Source organism: Caloenas nicobarica, chromosome 2 (assembly GCF_036013445.1).
Source record: "Caloenas nicobarica isolate bCalNic1 chromosome 2, bCalNic1.hap1, whole genome shotgun sequence".
In the NCBI taxonomy this organism is placed as follows: Eukaryota; Metazoa; Chordata; class Aves; order Columbiformes; family Columbidae; genus Caloenas; species Caloenas nicobarica.
Window position 1 is genome coordinate 155476849 of NC_088246.1, and position 22411 is coordinate 155499259.

General features: G+C 39.4%; 1 protein-coding gene across 3 annotated transcripts in view; it reads right to left on the bottom strand.

The window, feature by feature from the left end:
- ASAP1 (ArfGAP with SH3 domain, ankyrin repeat and PH domain 1) overlaps positions 1-22411 on the bottom strand; it is a 154149-nt gene that overhangs the window by 64210 nt on the left and 67528 nt on the right. For all 3 annotated transcript variants that reach the window (XM_065628086.1, XM_065628088.1, XM_065628087.1), the window contains 2 exons: positions 13733-13805; positions 2287-2432 (listed from right to left, as the gene is read on the bottom strand). In XM_065628086.1, the coding sequence (XP_065484158.1) occupies positions 2287-2432; positions 13733-13805 (219 nt within the window). The remainder of the gene's footprint in view (positions 1-2286; positions 2433-13732; positions 13806-22411) is intronic.

The window sequence follows — 22411 nt, forward strand, 5'->3', positions numbered from 1 at the left end:
GTCAAAAAAGAAATATCTATCTTGGAGAGAAAAAAGGTGAAAAAGAACTGTTCTTAAAATGTTGAGGCATTTATAAAATAAGCTTCTTGTCTATTTGAGACTGCTGAATGATGTAAATTAGGGAATGGCCTACTTTAAATCCTGCCAACAAGAATTTAGATAGATAGTGCTTCATAGTCTAGCTGAAATAGTATAATGTTGTTTTGAATGAGTGTGGCTTCTTAAGTTAAAAGAGCTTTTCCTCTTGATCAGCAATACTTTAAATAAATAAATAATCCTTGTTTAGCAGTTGAAATAAGTTCAAAATTTCCAGGGAAGCCCTGCGAGAAATGATGTGGTCCAGAGAGCTTCCAACAAACCTGAGTTCCAATCCCAAACAGCTCTTTAGCACACAATTTAAAATACTTATTTTTAATTGTGTGCCAAAGTAAGATTAAAGGAGGACAAAATAACAAAGAATGACAGAAGTCTCTACAGAGTAAAGCAGGTTCCTCATGTATCTACTGGTCTTTAGAACTGCCAACATTGGAACAAAGGATGATCTGGGTAACAGGCTGGAGCAAAGCTTTTAAAGACCACAAGCTTCGTTAGGGTTTGATGAGAAAGTAAGTGATGAAGAAAAGGTAAAACTCAGAAAGCAGAAATGAGCACAAGCATGAGAAGTCAGATCTGACACCCTGTTTGGAGTGTTGTTGGGGCCTGTGCAGTCCAAGATGTTTAAGTGAATTTACCACTGAGAGTATGAAATTAAGGATTGAAGTCTATGCTGAAAAAATTTAAGGAGAAGGAGGAAAAAAAATGCATACAGAATCATGCTTACAGAATGACAATCATCCAGAAAAATGTCTCAAGGAAAAAAATGACTTGAAGTTACAACATGGAATCCCTTGAAAACATCAGGCTCAATGCTCAGTAACCACAAAGTAATTAGGGAATAAGAAATAGAACCATCCCCTCCATTTCCAAAACTGGTACAATAGTACTACAAGAAGATACAGAAATTACCAAAAAGGACAATACAAATTATGGATGAACTGAGACTCAGAAAAGCAACAGAAGAAGGGAAAGGAAGAACAACAGCTATCTGAAAATTCCTGGGGAAAATAGGGAAATTCTTACATTTCTTGTAAGACATAAGAATCAAGGAACAATAAATGAAAGGATCAAGTAAAAAGAAATAGAATGGACATTCCAGAGAGCAGTTCATTTTAGTGCTCTGGAACAATCCACCACGTTCTGTGCCAAGCAAAACATACATTCAAGAAATCCTTAGACAAATTCATGGAAGTAACACCTACAAGGACTACAAAGCAAAAGGTACCGACTGCAGCCCCAGTGTCTCTGAGCTGAAGATTGTTTTCATGACCAGAGGCCAGAGGTTGCCCTCACACGTTTGCTCTCTTTCTACACTATTCCCTAAAGATTCACTCTTGGGTACCTGGCAGAGCCCGGGTACTGGCTACAGGGACTTTGGATGTGACCTGAAGCAGCTGTGCTCATCCTGGGCACTCCAGGAAAGAAAGCCTCTAATATTGCTTGTACTTAACACACTAAAAAGGATGGAGATAATTACTATAAGAAGAACATAACATAATAACTATAGGAAGAACATAAAACTGAAGCTACCACTTTCTGAATACAACAGCTTTCAAACCCATGAAACATGATTTCACAAGAAATGAGGCTTTATTACTTCAGCATTCGAAGATATTTGCTATGACTACAGCTTTATTACCCAGCTTTCAGCAGTAAAAGGCCTCAGATGAACTTTAGATGAGACAAACCTTTAAACCACCTTCATAAACCGAATATTTAAGCAATGGATGCTTTATATACCATGGGGAGAATGGCCTATTAACACCATTTAAGCATGTTTCCCAAATTGTCATCTTTCTTCCAAGAAACGAAAATTTCTCTTTTCGAGGTAAGACAAAAAAAGCCATAACTAATGGTATTGGATTTTTAGCTGGAAAGACTTCAAGTCATGGAATTATTATAATTAAGGTCTATAAGAAGAGTTCTATAACACCATGAATCACTTGAGAATGATGCCTCAAGTGATGTCTCAACATTAATATTTTTCTTCTTAACTGCCAACTAACAATCAAACACAGCAAGTGTATAATAACTCCCTTTAGAGACAATCTCTGCAAATATCATTGTGTTGGTTTTTGAAAAAAAAATGAAAGCATCTCTAAAATTATCGTCAGTCATCAGGATCATGAAGTTGTTGTATTGTACTTTACTTTGGGAAAAACTGAAAAACTAAGAAAGTCTGAAACTCACCAGGTTCTTCAGCAGTGTTGATAATTCTTTAGTAAGCGTGGAAAATTTTACAAAAGCTGTACCAAGATCTGGATTATCTCTACTTAAAAAATTACTTCCAAATTTATCTAGTACTTGTGCATAGTTTTCTTCATTTTGAACATGATCTGCAAAAAATAAATCAGAAAATGTTTTTGTTGTAGACAGTCTATTATTATTTTAAGCTTATGTATTGCAATATTGACAAACCAACAGCAAAACAGTAAGTTCAAAAAAGCCACAAGTTACTGCATTTACTGAAAAATATATTAGAAAGAGCTATTTAGCAAGACATATATATGCTTCTTTAAAATCAGTGACTTGAATTTGTAATATATCAATGAAAAAAACTCTATAGTTATCAATAAAGTAATAAGATCAATAAAATATCAATAGAACAACATAAGTACACGTGCTCATTTTGTAAATAACATAGGAATTTATAACTGTCTACTGTAATGCAAATTTTTTATTGTAATGTAGGACACTTTTGCAAAACAGAGTCAATAGTATCAGACATAAAACTAAGGAGACCAAGTCTGAACCTGAGTGTATGTTTAAAAGAAGAACCACAACTTACAAAGAATGTCTTTTCACCTGCTTTGTAGAACTGAGTTACCCCACAGAATGGAATGTATATTGGTATATAGCCAAAGACTTGTTTCAATACATTTAATAGCAAATTGGACATACATAGAGGTCAGAACCAAAAGGATGAAGTTGAAGCCAGTGAGTAAAATCCTTAACTCAAGGATGAAGGAAATTCTGCATTGCAGACCATTGTGCCCAAAATGTTTTTCCTGCTTCTATTACTTTCCTTTCTGGCATCTGTTTGCATTTTTTTTTTTGTTACTTCCATTTTAGCATCTTGAAATAGAAAATTTGCCACTACAGCCCTTTGGGACATACTTTATCACCTCCATCTCTCTTAGAGGAATACTGTTGGTATTAATTAAATCAACATTTCACTCTAATGAGTTTCCTAGTCTTACTATGTTTTTTTTCTGTAAGCCACAAACACGAAACCGCAGAGCTATTCCAGTTAGAGTAAGTTCTTTGCAATGAAAGGGGCGGGGAGGGGAAGAGAGAATAACTGTCAATATGCACCCTGTTTTTTCTCCTAAAAACCTGGAAGTTTTATATTCTTGCAGTTGTCATATTGCCTGAGAGCATTTGAATTACAAGGGGTGGCGGGGGTGGACAACACTGAAAAGAAGGAAAAACAAAAAGAAATCACAATGCTTATTTACCAAAACCAAACCCCAAACCTCACACACCAGACAAGTTACATTCTAAAAATCAGACATTAACACTGAGGTTTTCAAAACACCAAATATTTAATCCTATGTTAATAGTATGTTTTTAATAAGAGCAAAACTGTTCCTAAACCGTATCGCTTTAATCAAATAGCTTAGCATTAAAACCAAGGAAACCACTATTTAATAATAAAATATGCGTTTTGTTTTGATGTAACAGCTGTTGCATAAACGTACACAGAAGACTTTATCTATGAAGGAGCTTTGGCTTATGCAGTCCTGAGCTAATAAAGCTCAAGGGTACCCTACTGTTCTGAAGGAATAGGAGAAATAATGGAACAAGGTCAGAAAGAAATCTGCTACATCATGGAACACCTGCCAATGAAGCTCTTCTAACCCCACCATATCTCCCAGCATTTTGATTTTAAGCACTTTGTAGTTTCATAGAGCATTTTCAAAAATAATTTTGTAACGAGACTCAAAGCATGCTCAAGAAGAGCTTCCTTTATCTGTGAAAAGGGAAAAGAAATTCAGACAGAGGAAGTGGATCATTGTCCGAGAACAACATATAGGAAATTCTCAAGAATCCCAGATCACAAATCACGCAAGTCTAGATATGAGGCTTTGATTATGATGTAAAGGAAATACTTCTGTAATTACCACATATATACACCCAAAATTCAAGTACTGTGTAAGAATAATAATTTTTCAATTTTTACATAAGTATCAACATCAATCTTTTAAAAGGAGAAGAAACATTTTGTGTTGAAGAAGTGACGGAGTTCCCTACTTGGCCTTAAAGGCATACAGATGAAAAATTAAGCCTGCAACCTATGCCGAAATGCAACACAATAAAACCAACATGCTTGCAGCAAAGAACATGTCCTTTGCGTCAAGAAAGCTATACTGTGCATGACTTGATGTTTACTTCCTTAGATACCAGTACTGTAGGAAGGACTTTAATAACCATCGGGAGAGGGACACAAACACTGACAGCAGCACATACAAAGGACAACGTTTGCCTTCTAGAGCTGACTGTTGTCTTCTCAGCATTGTAAACAAAGCTCAGTACTGCAACGAAAACACAACAGCTTCCCTAGACACATCCTCCTCCTTCGGCAGCTCCCCGAGAGGTGCCAGAGTCACGGACAACAGAGGACGGGCTCTGTATCCCCCTCCAAAGGGGCCATGGGCAGGGAAAAGGGCCCCAGTAACCAGCCCTTCTCTGATGGGATCCAGCAGGGCAGCCAGGACCTGAGCCGGAGTCAAGGACCTCACTATAGAATGGCAGACGTATTATAAACCAACATACTGGACTGCACACAGCAGTGGTATTTTCCGAGCTGAAAGATGCGCATTTTCTCCTCAATCCACATCTTCAACCACCTTCAACACAAAGCACAGAATTTACCCTTGTTTTGAGAAAACCCTGGTAGGTTGTTTTCTCCTGTGTCACAACACAGCAACGCTGTGGCATCCCTTACTTCTGCACTGTAATGTGTATATTTGGAATTATTTTTTAAGAGGAAATAATACAAAAAGTCTGAATCATAGAATGTCCTGAGTTGGAAGGGACCCACAAGGATCATCGAGTCCAACTCCTCTCCCTGCAGATGACAACCCCACTGTTCACACCGTGTGTCTGAGGGTGTTGTCCAGTCTCTTCTTGAACACTGTCAGGCTTGGGGCTGGGACACCTCCCTGGGGAGCCTGTTCCAGTGTCCAGCACCCTCTGGGGGAAGAACCTTTTCCTCATGTCCAACCTGAACCTCCCCTGGCACATCTTCCTGCCATTCCCTCGGGTTCTGCCATTGGTCACTAAAGAGAAGAAATCAGCACCTACCCTCCCTCCTCCCCTTGCGAGGAAGCTGTAGACCACGATGAGGTCTCCCCTCAGTCCCCTCTTCTCCATTCTGAAGATGCAGATCCCAGCAACTGAGTGTGTCAGTTGCACACACACAACCAACAACCACCTCTGTTTCCCCCATGAGATCCAAAGCTTTCAGTAGTGCAGTTGGTGGCTCTTTAGTACCTTTTGTGCCCCACTGTGCCTGTCCTTACCTATGCACCTTGGTCGGTGCCGACAGTCACACGGTGACTCCTCATGTTCACCTCCCCGCCCTGGCTGGGGGAACAGGAGGGGTCAGACCCTTGGTCAACAGACAGGGCCCTCAGCCAAAGAGGTGCCCAGGCCCAGAGAACCTGAGAAGCTTCTGGACCATGCTTGTAATGACCACAGCTCACATTCAACCAGGGTATAAATGGCATTTGCCAGAGACCCCACTTTGAGCTGGTCTTCCTCAGAGCAGCAGGTCTGTAGTTGAAGACTCTCCTCCTCAGCTTGGCCATCTAAGGACCACTCCCTGGTGACTGAGACACCTCACTGACCTGGTAGGCGATCTGGGTACCCTTGAGACTCCTCACTTTGACACGGAGTGGGAAGATGTGCATTTTGAATCATCACTCTAGAGTTTTGGGATCTGATCCGCTTGAGTTTGAGTCAGCCGTGTAATAACTGAATTCCTAACCGGTATACAAACCTGTGTTGTATCATGTTGTTGGAATGCTGAATAATTTTGGATAAACCACGTGTGTAGTTGGTTTTATACTAAATAATTCCGGGTAGAATAAAGTCTGTTTAAGGGCTCCCAGGGCCAAATCCCACCTTGTTCTGCTGCCCCAGGCAGTGACCTGAAGTAGTCTATCTCTAAAGCTACTTTGTGGTAAACTTTTCCCAGGACAAACACATAAGACTTAAATCAGATTCCCAAGGCATACAATGAATTTGTCGTCCTTCACCAAATGCCACAACATTCATTAAGTACTATGTTTATTTCCCATTCAAAAGTTATCAGAATTTTAGCACAGGCCTCTGAACGCAGCAAAATTCATGTCTACTTGTGCATATTAAGCAAGGAAACTGAAGAACAAATACTGTGAAGAGAGGTTGAAGAACAGCCTTTATACACTGGAGCTAACATGCACATGACTAGAATTAAATCCTTAAATTTCCTTTGTCTAAAACAGTTTTGTTCAGATATATTACCCTGCAAACACGCAAGAATAAGACAAAACAAAGCTAAATAGTTTACAGAAATGCACAAACACCAGTCTTTTCTGTCACTGATTATATCTAAATTATGCCTGAAGAAACCAGAAGAATGTCTAAATTGCTGAGTATTACTTCCGCATATCTGCTTAACGCCAAAAAACAAAACAAAAATCACAATTCAGAATCCTGATCGACTTGAAACTATTTTTATGTTGCACTTATAAAACAGCTTTGTTCCATGGGCAGCCAGAGGAAAAACAACCAAGGTCAGAGCCAAGCTGCATTCACGAATGGAAAAACATACACATCAAAAAATACTCAAAAAGACTTTAGAAAAGGCAAGAAAGCTGGCAAGGTTAAAAAGGATGGCCAAAGAAGTTATTTGAAATAAGAAAGTATCCTTTCTCATTTCATCCTTCACAGAGCTGAAATCTAATGAAAAAATAATAGAAAAGACAAGAATATTTGACCACTATATTCTTATCTGGGCTTGATAACAACAACAATATCTTCTGAGATTGCTGAAGGGAAAAGTAATAAAAATCCTCTTTCAAAGATTTCCAGAGCAAGCAGCACCTCAGCAAGCCTGCAAGGTCCTCTAGATCATTGCGGTATAAGAGTAGTGACAGATATGCCAGTTCAGAAAGGTGAATGATTTATTTTTTTTTCCATCTGTGTTCATCGCTGACATGCTTGAAGAAGTTCTCATGGATGAATTTTCTTTCAACTCTGCTTCAGAGAACTTACATCAAATTTAAATGCTAACAGTAGAATTCATAAAAGCTGACAAAATGAGAAATGGCAAGCCACTTAGACCCACATACAGAATAAAATAAGCAAACTATAGAGTTGTAAATTAAAGCCTCTTACTTATAACAGCCTCAACACTACAGGAAGAACAAGAACCAAATGCAATAGCTATTTGTAATAAGAGCTCCAGACAGAACTGAGAATTCAAGTATGCACCAGCAGAGCAATAATGCTTATATATTCTTCAGGCAAATTTATAGAAACTACACTGCAGAACAGAGTTGGTGGACATGTGGATAAATACAAAATGCTGGCCAGGAAACACAGGTTTTATAAGAATAAATTTTTACTTCAAAAAACTCTTCCCCTCAGGGGATCAAGCAGCATGAGGGGAGAGGAAATCCATGCGACGTGATCTGTTTGGAACTCTGAGAAGGTCTGTGCCTCACCAAAACATCAAAAGGAACTAAGCAAATTAAGAGGGATGAGCCTCACACAGAGGAAAGACAGGTCAAATAGACGTGGTGGGGGAAAGAAAAGAGTTAAATTTTCTCAACAGAAAGTCACCAGTGAAGTCCTGTATGAAAGAGTGATAAGGCCCACATAGTTCAACAACACATAAATGAGCTGGGAAATAAGATCCATAGAATCATAGAATACCAGGCTGCAAGGGACCTCAAGGATCATGTGGTCCGACCTCTCTTGATAAACTCTGTTGTTCTTTTCCATACATTATTCCATAAATTATTCAGGAAAATAGAAACAAAAGCTGACTCCAAAGGTGAGACTAATCTGTCCGAACACAGACATCTACAACAAAGATAACCATATTAGAGCCTGGAGTGGACTCTTCCCCTTACACCCAGCATAGAAAAAGTTACAGTTCAGCTCATCCTAATGTAAATGCAGAGGAAGTGAGACGTGTCTCACACCAGAAGCCCCTACATACATCCATTAACTGTGCACAGAGTCTAGGGCGACAGGCTCGCGCCTGGGTAGCAACCAAGTTAGCTGAAGGATCTGACACTAAATGGCTAGTGCATAAAAGTGTGTGTTAGGTAGCATAACACACAAGGGAAAACACTACTAAATTTAAGAAATGATTGCATAAATAGACATTGTAAAGAAATGTTCTGGAGTTACATCACCTCGACATTCAGTACCAAACAAAACCAAAGTGAACATCAGAAATCATTAGGAAAGAAACAGCATCCAAGAGAGTAACATAAAAACATTGCCATAGCACGCTTAAATTCTTAATATTGTGTGCAGTTCCTGTCGCTCTGGCCCAAAATTTACTCCTTTTCCCTGTTTTAAAAAATAAAGTCTATGGTGCCGTTTTGGAGAAAGAAAGGAAGGAAGGTAGAATGGACGACACCAAACCAAGTTTGGATTTATCCACCAAAAAGTCCTCAAACACTACTCTAGCAAGCTTTGGGACTTTAAAGCCCACTACAAATTCCCATGCCCACAGAACACGCAGAAGTTCCTCAGTTTCACATTAATTGCGTCATTCTGGTGGGCTTGAGGCCAATGCTTTGAGACATGGACAAGGCCACTCTGCTCCTCAGGGGAGCTAAGGCCTGAAGAACATGCATGGGACAACTGTGCAAGGCAGCAGGAGTACATTTAACTAGACTGATGTAAGACTATGAATGGCAAAGATTTATATTCATTTAAATTCTTTAGACAAAATGAATTGTAAAAGTCCATTAAGAAGTATCAAGCATCATGTATCAGTTCTGGTTCTGAAGGGTGGGTGTCAAGAGGACAGGACAAGACTCTCTTCAGTGGTGCCCAACTACAGGAAAAGGGGCAATGGGAGCAAACTGAAGCACAGGAGGTTCCATCTGAATATGAAGAGAAACTTCTTTCCTTTGAGGTGCCAGAGCCCTGGAACAGGCTGCCCAGAGAGCTTGTGGAGTCTCTTTCTCTGGAGACATTCAAACCCACCTGGACACATTCCTGTGTGATCTGCTCTGGTGAACCTGCTTTAGCAGGTGGGTTGGACTGGATGATCTCCAGAGGTCCCTTCCAACCCCAACCATTCTGTAATTCTGTGTGATTCATGTCACCAAGAGCTAAGAAAGTGTTAAATAAATAAATAAATAACTCCACGTTTGCACTGATTTTGTGCTTCCTCAAGCATCTGCTGTTGATCATTGCAGGAGACCACGTGCACTGCTGGCCGGACTCGGTACCTTTGGTCTTGCAAGGATTTTATGTTTTTATTTCTCCACCGTGTAAATTCTTTAGACTATATTTGGGAGTTACACCAGGGAACTAATGAAAAAGGGTTATTGAAAAACATCCAGCAAAACTAATTGTGCAATCTACTGCTGTTACAATTCAATCCAAATGTACAGGAAAGCTAGTCAGAGCAGATTCTCCATTAAGTTCAAGCACCATTCACCTAAGGTGGGTTCCCAGTTCCAGACGCAATCTGTCATGCCAAAAATAAGCAGCAAGCCAGGTAAGGAGGAAGTGTTAAGAAAAAGGTATCAGTTTGTATGTCTCACTGGTCTTCATAAACAGTACCTTTCCCAAAGAGTACCTTCAAAGAGGAAAAAAAGAGATGGGACCTGTCTAAGAGACTTCCATATTTCTGTACTGGTATATTTTCATTTCCACGGCAGTAGATCTAAACATGACAGATGGGTGAGGGATGTGCACAAAAAGCAAAAAGTATTTGGATGACATTTAAGCGCCTTTTGTAACAGAAGAGCATCGCTTGCGGTTCATAATTCAGCAATGAAGAGGAACAAACCAATGTACCATGGGGCCAGGACTTGCTGAAGAATTATGTAAGACACATTGCATTGTGTGAATGTCACTGTTCAAACTTTACTTCAGGCAAAAAACAAAACCAGAAAAAACTCCAATACAACCCAAAAAATCTTAGCTATGACTTTTGGTAGAGTATGAATTAGGTAACTGAAGAGAGAAGAATTTCTATGGCCCCTGAATAACCATTTCTCAGCACTCCAGCTGCAGTTCTCAAAGGAGATATGAAGTGGAGGAGTTTTAAAACACATTTCCTACTCTAGTAGTTTGAATATGGTCACACCTCCTAGCAAACAATTAAGGCTGTAAAACAAAATTCCAGTTTCAATTTCTCAAAATACAGTTAGAGGCTTTCTTTTGAAATATTAAAATAGTCACCTAACTCTTGCTTGAACTGATAAACAACAATGGATTTGACAGCTGTTTTCAGTGTGTTTTATGTGAAGTTAAACATCAACAAAATCCACTTTCATCAATGAAGCATAAGAATATAGCTGGCTTAGCAAGTCTCTTTACACAGGTAGGCAAAATTAGTTTGAGTTTTAATTCAATCACTTTATTTTCATGTTTCTTTTTACAAGGTTTCACATGTATAACACATGCTTTTAGTCTTGCTCTTGTTAACCCTAGTTTATGTTTATGAATTATGGCATGAATTGCCTCCTGTGTACACCTTTTCAAATTACAATGTAGCCTATCACAACAGTGCTCTGAAGAGGGAGCTAGAGTATTATGTATAGTGCTTTCTTTATCCAAATTATTTTATACTGATGCGCATCTTTGAAACAAGACTTGTTCAAAAAGAAAAAAAGAAAGGAAAAAACAACTACCTAATTATTTCTGGTCCTTTTTAATTGCAGAGGCAGCTAATTAAAACCATTAACCAACTTTCTATTGGTTGCACTCAGTGTGACTACTTCATGATATAGTATGGCCTACTTACAGGCATTGAAAACAAAATTGCTTTTATTAAAAGAGCAAAATCAAATTATATCTAAAACCTTTAGTATCATTGATATACTTCAAAACAGGCAGAAAGCTTTTAATGTGTTCTAAAATTTTCATCACTTTTGAAATTCAGTAATTTCAGCAGGAAAACATTTGCCATCAACTGAAGTTACAGAAAAGCTAATTCAAATGTGGTGCTTGGAGAGCAACAATATTAGTGATTGGCAGAAAAGTTAAGAATCTACAATACAGTAAAAAAACCCCCACACTCCATAAATGCAAGTTAATGGAACAGCACACACCGCACCATGACAACACAGAAACTAAGGCCACTCAGAAGCTGCTCAGCATAAGGAAAATATTTGCTAAACTGATTATTACTGCTGGGGAATAGGAACCGGGATTTTCAGAACCCCAGTGTTTATTGTACAGCTCTGCTACCCTATCTGCCTTTGGCACAGTTTTTAGACCTTAAGAGAAACAGAGGTAGGAGCCAGGTAGACTTTGTAACATTTTAAAAACCTAATTTGTATATTGGTCTGTGTTTGATTGTCATTTGTTACTGTACTCAAACTGGTTATCAATTCATATTTCAGCCACCTACCCTTGCAGCAAAGTTATTACTGTAGCTTCAGTGAAACATCCACAGTGTCTTCAAATGAGCAAAATAATAAGCCTCCACCAATTTATCTAAGGAGGGAGCTGCATCATTTTTATTATACATGTTTAAATCTATACGTGCATTTTTAAAAAGGGAAAAAAATGGAAACTGGAAGTGGCAGTCTGGTGAAATTCCCACTGACAGGAAAAGGGGAAACATCACCTCTATTTTTAAAAAGGGAAAAAAGACAGACCCAGGGACCTACAGACCAGTCAGTGTCACCTCTGTGCCCAGCAAGACCACAGAGCAGATCCTCCTGGAAACTACGCTGAGGTACACGGAAAATAAGGAGGCGACTGGTGACAGCCAACACGGCTTCACTTAGGGCAAATCGTGCCTGACAATTTTGGTGGCCTTCTACAGTGGAGTTACAAAGTTGGTGGATAAGGGAAGAGAAACTGACATCATCTACTTGGACTTGTGCAAAGCATTTGACACTGTCCCACACGACATCTTTGTCTCTAAATTGGAGAGACATGGATTTGACTCATGGACCACTTGGTGGATAAGGGATTGGCTGGATGGTTGCACAGTTCGATGTCCTAGTGGAGACCAGTGACAAATGGCACTCCTCAGGAGCCTGTATCGGGACTGATGTTGTTTAGGATCTCTGTCAGCAACAAGGACAGTGGGATCACATGCACCCTCAGCAGGTTTGCTGATGCCACCAAGCTGTGTTGTGCGGTCGACACGCTGGAGGGAAGGGATGCCATCCAGAGGGACCTTGATGGGCTTGAAAGGTGGTCCTATGTGAACCTCAGGAAGTTCAACAAGGCCAAGTGCAAGCTCCTACACATGGGTCAGGGCAAACCCAAGCACAAACACAGGCTGGGTGGAGAATGGATTGAGAGCAGCCCTGAGGAGAAGGACTTGGGGGTGTTGGTTGATGAGAAGCTCAGCATGAGCTAACGATGTGTGCTTGTAGCCCAGAAAACCAACCGTATCCTGGGCTGCATCAGAAGAAAAGTGACCAGCCAGTAGAGGGAGGTGATTCTGCCCCTCTACTCCACTTTCATGTGACCCCACCTGGAGTATTGCGTCCAGCTCTGGGGCTCCCAACATAAAAGGAACATGGAGCTGTTGGAGTGAGTCCAGAGGAGGCCACGAAGATGATCAGAGGGCTGGAGCAACTGTCCTATGAGGACAGGCTGAGAGAGTTGGGGTTGTTCAGCTAGAGAAGAGAAAAGAAGGCTTGGGGAAGACCTTACAGCAACCTTCTAGTACCTAAAGAGGGCCTAACAAGAAAGGTGGAGAAGGATTTTTTACAAGGGCATGTAGTGAGAGGACAAGGAGTAATGGCTTTTTCAAAGAGGGCAGATTTAGATTAGATATAACTATTCCCCATGAGGGTGGTGAGGCACTGGAACAGGCTGCTCAGAGAAGCTGTGGATGCCCCATCCCTGGCAATGTTCAAGACCAGGTTGGATGGGGCTTTGAGCAACCTGGTCTAGCGGAAGGTGTCCCTGCCCATGGCTGGGGGGTTGGAACTAGATGATCTGAAAGGTCCCTTCCAACCCAAACCATTCTATGATTCTGTGTTATGAGGGAAGAGTCAAGTGTTGAAAGAACAAATACATCTGTCTGTAGATATTTCTTTTTATTTATTGATTTTTAAACTTGTTAAAAAAGTTCTCATTCTTATTTCACTTAGAAGTACACTCCATAAATTCAGTCTAGGACATTGCCTGGATGGAATAGTGGATGGTAGCTGCTTGAAATGTTATGACAGCAGGAAAATTTACCCATGTGACTTCTCCTAGACATTGTTGAGAAGGAATATGAGAGTGAAAGAATTGGAGAACACATTAATCTGATGTATAATAAGAAGCAAAGAAAAAATTTTTAAATCCAAACTCTCCTAAGCAGATAAGAATCTCTCATGGCACAAACTTCAAGAGGATAAATTGCAAGACACTTCTCAAACTTGAAATCAAATGCTCATAATGTTGTCATGTAAAAAAGAAAACAATGTCTTACCTTGCCCCGAATTGTATATTGCTTTCACAGATTTTTTCACCTTCTGTAGCGCAGTTCTGTCTTGATCCAATGCCTACAATAACAAACAAACTTTAAATATTTACATAATTGATCAACAGAATATATTATAACATTTAAAAAGCAATCTACAAAACAAGTAGTTTCACGGGCTGGAAAAAACTGCAGATAAAACATATTCAGCCTGCAGGAAGGTCTGAGGTCATTCAACCCCTTCAAAATGAATTAAAGAAATGAAATGAAAATGGTCTGAAGGCAGAATATGAAAGGCACTGAAAGCAGTAACAGTGCTAAAAGAAAAAACACTATTTTAGTTTTGGAATGGGCAAAGCATTTATTAAAAATGTAATATAATTTGGAAAAACAAAAAACACACCAAGACATGCTTCTACTACAGCCCTATAGTTTCTACAACTACATTGCTTGTTAACTTCTACGTTATATACAGATTATCACCCTAACCTCTGGCCTCAGACTTCACAACAGAATGTTTTAAATACAGAACATGAAAAGTAGCAAATCAAAAGAAAAGGACTAAGATCTGATTTTATGAAACATAACGGGACTGAAAGGAAGCATTTATAATACTGAAATATGCAGGATTCCATCATTCTGAATTTCTGCAATAGTTTCAAAATCCAGAAAAAAACTTTATTAAGTAATGATTAATTGAGGATTAGATTCCTAGGTACTTTCTCTTGTAAGCAACATAACTTCTCCCTATCCAGCCTCAATCTGATGTAAGAAATCAAATTACCTATAGAAAGAATTATTATGATAAAGCAAAAAACAAAATCAAAGTCAACATTAGTCTGGACTGGTGGAATTAAGAAACTTAAAAGCCACATTCTGGTACTGTACACAGTGATCCAGTTCATTTCACTGGAATTTTGGACATTCTGCATTCTTAAAATGTACACGGTTCCCTGCTGTGCACAGAGAACATACACAGAAATGTTTAAATTACATTCTGTGCTTTTTTTCCCATTTAGATCATAGGCAGTTTTCCATCACATAAGTGACGTTAGATCAATAACCTCCAGTTTTAATGAAGCTGGCAGTGTTTGCCATATTGTATTCACATTCAAATCACTGAAGATTGAAGAACTTGTATTCAGAATTACTGTCAGGACAGCGGCCCAGCTGAGCCTGGTAGCTGCTCTAGACCGCAAAGTTCATGTTTTAGAGACTCTTTGGTAGTGATATTATCCAAACAGCTTAAAGCTTGGAGTTCCTGGGGGTCTGATATCTGGAGACCGGCTGACCAGGGCAGAACAGCCGCTACTCCTACAGCAGGATGCACCTCAGAGACGGTCATCACCAGCAACACTGAGAGAAAAACTTGACCAACAAGCAGAGTTTTCACTGTCAAAGCTGAGAAGATTAACGTGTATTATACAGGGCATTAAGAAACTCAAAACAAGAAATCCCACAGCAGGAGTTGCAGGTCAAGCAGAGTGTTAAGCACTGGAGATGGTCACACATGATGGTACCGCTCCCAGGGAAGCTCAAAACGCTGCGTGTTTTGGTGGATGCACGCTTACAGTAGGAACCCAGATAGAGGGAAACCAATTGATACGTAATAGTTATATTCTGGAGTGGCCCAGTTTCAACCAAGCAAAATATGATAGTTGAACAACACATGAAAGTCTATAACAAAAGAAAAGGTAGTGTTTCTGTTCTTTATCTGAAAACGATGATAGTCTCAAATCACACAACCACTTCTGTGGTAGTTAAAACTAGAACCACACTTACATAAGTGTTTTCTAATACTGTTTATCTCTAGTTTTTCATTTGTAACAGAACAACGGATTCAAACATTCAGAACTGCAAATATCATTATTTCTTTTGCTTCCCAGTAAAACGGGGGATTTTACATGACTTCCATCTTGACAGAAAGAGTTAAAATTTTTTAATTTAATAAAATATTAAGAACTCTGTGTTCCTTTCCAAGACAGCACACAGCAGGTGATTCTCCTTAGATTCCTTTGCAAATGTTGTCAAAAGCTTTTGCTTCTGCTTGTATGCTATGCAAGACAGTTGTTATCATACATTTCTACTGAAGTTCTCTCCATCTTCGATGAACAAAAAAACCCCAATGATCCACTTGTCTGCTGAGAGTTTGAACACAGGATTAGTATGAGAATTGGAAAGCAATATTTTGGAAAAACAAAAGAAAAAAAAGACAAAAAAATCCCAACAAAACAAACAAAAAACCACCATGAACAAAACATCGGTTAACATCAATGAGATTCAGAGACAAAACTTTGCGTTAAGTTTGAATAATGAAGCAAACTGGACACTCAGGAAGAGAAAACAAATACAAAAACTCCAGGAAAGATGGTACTTGTTCCTAAAGATATCCATCTAGAAGACTAGGACAAATAGACTAGAAAAATCTTCAAATTGAATTTGATATAGCATTAAATTTAATCACTAATATCGGAGCAAGAGGGAAGGGAATATTCATTATTTTAAGAGAGTAATCACTGAGCAAAGCAAATACAGAGACGACATCCACCGCCTGAAGGAGCCAGTGATCTAAGTCAGAATGACATCACAGGTCCATTTTGTATTTTTATATTTGCAAATATGATCTTTATATGAACTAGTTCTTCTCAGTCCAAAACTCCCTAAATAAATCCGTGCACACTTATAACCATACACCAGGGCAGAGTGTAAAATGCCAACTACAGCTGGAACTCAATTCTGTGCAAGACTGCAGGTATACAACCACCAGTATCTAGGGTTTCTTGGGTAGTTTTGGCTGGTTCGTTGTTGTTGCTGTTTGGTTTTGGTTGGTTTGTTTTCTGTAATTGTAGCCAGTTTGTTTCCAAATATATTCCATTCCTCTCCAATGTCTTTAGCTAATAAATTTTAGCTGCACTCTGCTGCAAAGGAAGTTCACTGCACTCAATGCTCCACACAATTCTTATTCCAGAGTAATATTTTAAGCATGTTGAACTAGAAAGGAATAGCTTTACTTTTCCCGGCTATGTGAAAACATGCTTTTGCAGTATCCGTTAATTTTATTTTCCAGTATTTAGAACACTAAATATTTTCACTCCTCATCTTAGAAACTGATTTTCCAGTAAAAGTGACATACATTTTTATTGTTGACAACTACGACAGCTTAGAGAGCCAAGGAGTCCCTTGTGACAATCTCTGCGTATCCGGATGTGCTCCTTCCTACATATTAAACTCCTCCTGATCACCACCCATTCCTGGAAAATGCCTCTTCATTTCTGTGATACCAACTCCCAGGAGGCCTTTTTAACTGCCCTGGGAGAATGTTTTCTTACTCTCTATGCATTCTGAAAAGACAGATAATTTCCTAAAGGTAATTCCTAAAAGTCCTAAAGCACCACAGATACAATACCTCCTTGGCTGAACAAAGCTTTATTCTTGAAAATGGTCATCTCGGAGACAAGCTCCGTCTGTTTAAAATAATGCAAAATTCGCGTTCACAAGAACCCCTGCAACATATTAGCAAAGAAATCAAGAAAAAAACCCACCAACCATATTTCATCTGCTTATATAAAATTAAACAAGGGAGGCTCCTCATACTCGGCAGGTTTGCTATGCTCCATCTCTGACATATGCTCTGCCATGGTTTCATTTTCCTGCATTCCCTTACAGTGAAGCTTACGCTCAAGAAGAAAACCTCCTGATCATGCAAGATCAGCTCTTCTAACTAATCAGTTTGGAATCCCCCAGACAGTCACCCAAGATTTAATTTCTCTTTTCTGCTAAAATATAGCTACTTTGGATATAGCCTGCAGTTTCAAACCACCAACCTGGTTCAACTCTGTCTCTCCTTCCTCATCCCAAAGCACTCATGTTGGCTACACTGGGATCCAGCTCAGGAGCTGCTGTGGTGACCTCAGCTCATGAAAACCAGGGGCTCCTTCTGAGCACTGCGGATTTAGCTCACCTTCCAGCAGTGCATTGCACATTGGCAGAAACTGGTACTTACAGCTACCATTTCATATTCAGAGGCAGGACTTCTCACAAGTCTGATGAGGAGCGGCTGAGGGAACTGGGGCTGTTCTGCCTGGAGAAAAGGAGGCTGAGGGGAGACCTGATCGCTGTCTGCAACTGCCTGAAAGGAGGGTGTAGCGTGGAGGGGGTTGGTCTCTTCTCCCAAGTAGCAAGTGATGGGATGAGAGGAAATGGCCTCAAGTTGCGCCAGGGGAGGTTCAGATTGGATATTAGGAAAAAATTCTTCACAGAAAGGGTTGTCAGGTGTTGGAACAGGCTGCCCAGGGCAGTGGTGGAGTCACCATCCCTGGAGATGTTTAAAGGGTGTTTAGACGAGGTTCTTAGGGACATGGTTTAGTGCTAGAGTTAGGTTAGGTTATGATTGGACTCGATGATCCTGAGGGCCTCTTCCAACTGAGATGGTTTTATGATTCTATGATTCTAAGCACGGACTGAGGGTGCACTGGAAATGGATGGAAATTAAAAGCCCCCAGCCTCTGAGATACACAAACCACTTGCAGAATGTCTCATGGGCATGTCCTCCCATGGGGAAATGTTGCAATCTTCAGTTTTATTGGTTTCTTTAAGCCCATAATTCTTTAAACCTGCCTGTCAGTATAGCCCCACATCTCTGTGATAACAAGCGCTGTGGTACCATGTGGTCATTGAGATCTTTACTTCCAGGACAAGAGGGAATGGCCTCAAGTTGCACCAGGGGAGGTTTAGATGGGACATTAGGAAAAAATTCTTAATGGAAAGGGTTGTCAGGCACTGGAACAGGCTGCCCAGGGAAGTGGTGGAGTCACTATCCCTGGAAGTGTTTGAAAGGTGTTTAGACGAGGTTCTTAGGGACATGGTTTAGTGCTAGAGTTAGGTTAGGTTATGGTTGGACTCAATGATCCTGAGGGTCTCTTCCAACCAAAATGATTCTATGATTCTTGCCACACTCTCCCTCTTAAGATGTACATGTACTGGTAGCCATTCGTAACAATATGAAAATTGGAAGAGTGTCCAAAACAAAAAACCTAATCAAATTTATTTTGGGACAGAGGAAAGGTGAGTCCTATCAATGGATCATTTCACTAATGTAGATCACTGGGTAGCTGCACGTACACTTTTACCAGCACGACCCAAGTCAGCAGCAGATCCCAACAGGAGGATGTTGACAACCCCCAACCCAGCCCAGCCCAGCCCAGGACCGGGCAGATCCGCGCACTGTGCGCACACACACACGCTGCTCCTGCCTCTCTGCAACCCTCTGGAACCTGATCTCCCCTCTGTAAAGGGTATCTCTATTTTTGGGCCATGATCTGTTTTAATAGCTACTAAATTTTAAACCAGAAATTACACTGCTGTGCAGTGTGTTAAGTGCTAGATTCTGGATTGCTATCTGTCTTTGATGTACTAAAAACTGTCAAACTCACGTTTAGATCGACCACTAATTGTTTCTTTAGAACCTTGTGTCTTTTTATTCTGTAGGGATATATACATATTTGTGTGTGTGTGTATGTGTAGATATGAATATATATCTATCTGTATATCTATCTATATATATTCGTATGCATATGTGTATATGTAAAAGTCTTATATACTGGAGATCCCAGTTATGAATATTTGATGCACTTATTCCTAAAAAACATGAAAAACATGCTTTGAGCAAAACAAAAATCTTCCTTTCTTGACTGATATAAAACTATTACAGATGCTGATCACAAAAGTGTTTTCTACACATATTAAATTTAGCTTTTCTAGAAATCGACATCATCCTGGAGGCACATACTGGCACAGAGGATGCTACGCCCCTTCAGCTCACTACATCTACTAAAACACAAAACGTGTTTTGTGTATCTTGCAAACCTTTACAATTTGAAGAGGCAAAAACTCCCACTGATTTTTGTTTCAGTGTTACAATAATAAAAAGACAAGAGTGGCTCAAGACACTGCCAATCACATTAACATGTCAGCATACATTATTAATCCTTTCAAGTGGATTATTATCCAGAGGAGATGCATTTTCCAGCTGGAACAAACTGTTTATCCTCATATCAGGAGGAGGTGGTTTGCCCTAAAAAAAAAAAAATTTAAAAAAAAAAAAAAAAAAAAAAAATCCATGTCCTATCACTACCAAAACCCACCCACAAAAATAATATACCAAACCAGAAGCGTTTTAAACAGTTACAATATTTTGCCCAAGACAAACCCATGACAGAAGCCTGAAGGCTATTAGAGCTTGCACAGTCTATACACTCATGACAAAACCCCCTCCATGTGTTTCAATAAAATATTTTCATATATTAAAAAAAAAAATCCATGGGAAGTATAGAATATTTGAGGTTATACACACAAATGGGTATAATGAATGCTCGATGCATCACAGAGAAGTGATTCAAACCACCCTCCCTGTCCTGCCCTCTCTCGGCCCAGTTTGTACCAGCCCTGCCAGTCACCAGTGGGAAACCCATTTCCAGCTGCTGGTCTCAGCACATCTACATGACAAAAATAGGGGAGTGGTTAAGAATTTTCTAGAGACACTTAATCCCTTCGTGTAAAAGACAGATATAGACAGGACCAGTTTGAACTTGTCCTGAATTACTTAAAAACCCAAAGGTCCAAATGAGAGAAAGCAAACAACGACAACAACAAACACATCAAGAAGCATTTATCACTGTAATAACTGCCACCAACATCATGTAGTACACCACCATTTACCAGCTACTCCCAAAATAAGACCAATTAATAAATAACATTCTTTAAAAGAAAACGTGATTTCCTTGAAAATTGGAATCTTCAAACATTTAACAAGGAACTAATGAAAAGAACATCAATAATCAAATTTAGGAAATACTTTTTTTTTTTTCCCATAAGCCATTTTTTTCAGGTAATGCCAAAGCTTAACAGAGATCCCATCAGCTGAACTCCCCTGACATCTCCTGCTATTCCACGGCCTGATGCAACTGAACAGCCTCTCTCCCAACCAGCCTGTGTCAGAAAAGTCACCAGCCCCTCAGTGCTGCAAAGGTCACGTTAGATAAGCAAAGTTCATTCGTGTATTCGCTAAGAAAAGTTGCAAAAATAGTCACTAAATTATTCGTCAAGTATTACTCAAATGGCAGCACAGTAGATATTGCTTGTAAAACCTCTCTAAAAAATTCAGTATTGCTAAATTTTAATTTGTTTTGACAGTCGATCTTTGGATCCTTCTTTGCAACCACACTCTTAAACCTAGAAGCCTTTTCTGCAAGAGCAGGATGCAGATACTAATTGCTGTCTATGTTATGACTACTTCTAGATAAAATGAAGTTAGAGTCACACTTTTTCTAATGAGCATGGAGTCAATATTTGATACTGTGCACACACTGACACTTTTGGGAATATTTAACAATAGTTTGGGCAGTTCCTTCCTTTAATAGATATCTCAGTTGAATTACGTTAATACTTCTGAGTTTAGCTCATTTTGTGCACAAGGTACATTTAGAAATGACTGGAAAAAAAAACCCAAATCTATGAGATTTGTTTCCAGATACCATGACGACACAGACCAGATTCATTCTCTAACTTCTGTTGTGTAGGAGATGCTGAAAAGCCCACAGCTAGTGACAACACTTGAAAATATCCAGTGACAGACACTCAATTTTCCCCACAGGCATAGGCTCTAAACCAGATTCTGCTGGGTAGAAACTAATCTTGGTGATACATATCACAATGTTTTGTGTTGGAAGGCACCTTAAAGGTCATCTAGTTCCAACCCCTGACCAGGTCCTCAAAGCCCCATCCAGCCTGGCCTTGAACATTTCCAGGGATGGGAAATCCACCAGTTCTTAGTGCCAATATTTTTCCTTTATATCAGCAACAAGATGCCTTGAACTAGTGATGACTGGTTGAACAGTTCTATCATTCACTGCATCCAAACTCACTTCATTATACTAGCAAGCTTTACTACTAATTAGAAACCTAAGACAGCAAAAACAGTGACCGGTTTTCATGTCACTGCAGCACAATTTTACCTATTTCTTACTCCAGCAGCAGATAAACACACAAGCGTGACTGACAGGGTAAAATATGGTTAAAGCTCAGAGAGCAGCAAACCCAGAGCCAGCACCAGAGCTTCTGAAGATACGGCTGCACAAGATCCCCAAGCTGGGCACATGACTTTTGCTGGTGTTAAAGCTGCACAGCACTGGCAAGTGGTTGCACAGAACACAAATAGAAGAATCTTCCTACATTATGTATGTTTCCATGTTGAAAATTTAGCAAATCATGGCACATTAACAATCTTCTTACCGGAGTTGATCCTTCTTGTCCCTATTAGCAATTTGTTAAGTAATGCTTTAAAAGCAGAAAGGGAATGATCTTGAGCTGAGAAACAGAAGCCTATTCTGTACCCATGCTCTCACAAACCTCTACACTTTTTTTTCCAAAGTCTAGTGAAAATATATTACTTTGAGTGCAAGTATTGACTTCCAAATACTACACTATGAAATATTTTCTGGCATATAAATAGTATATTAACTGCATTTTTAATTCATTTATTGAAGATACTTCTAATTTGAAAAATTCAATAGACTATGAAGTACCATTTTCATTTACCAAAATCTTAACTCAAAGAGTTTATATGCAAGAGACATAACTAAACACAATGCATAACAGCCCAAAATAGAATAAGATGATTTATTTTCTAGA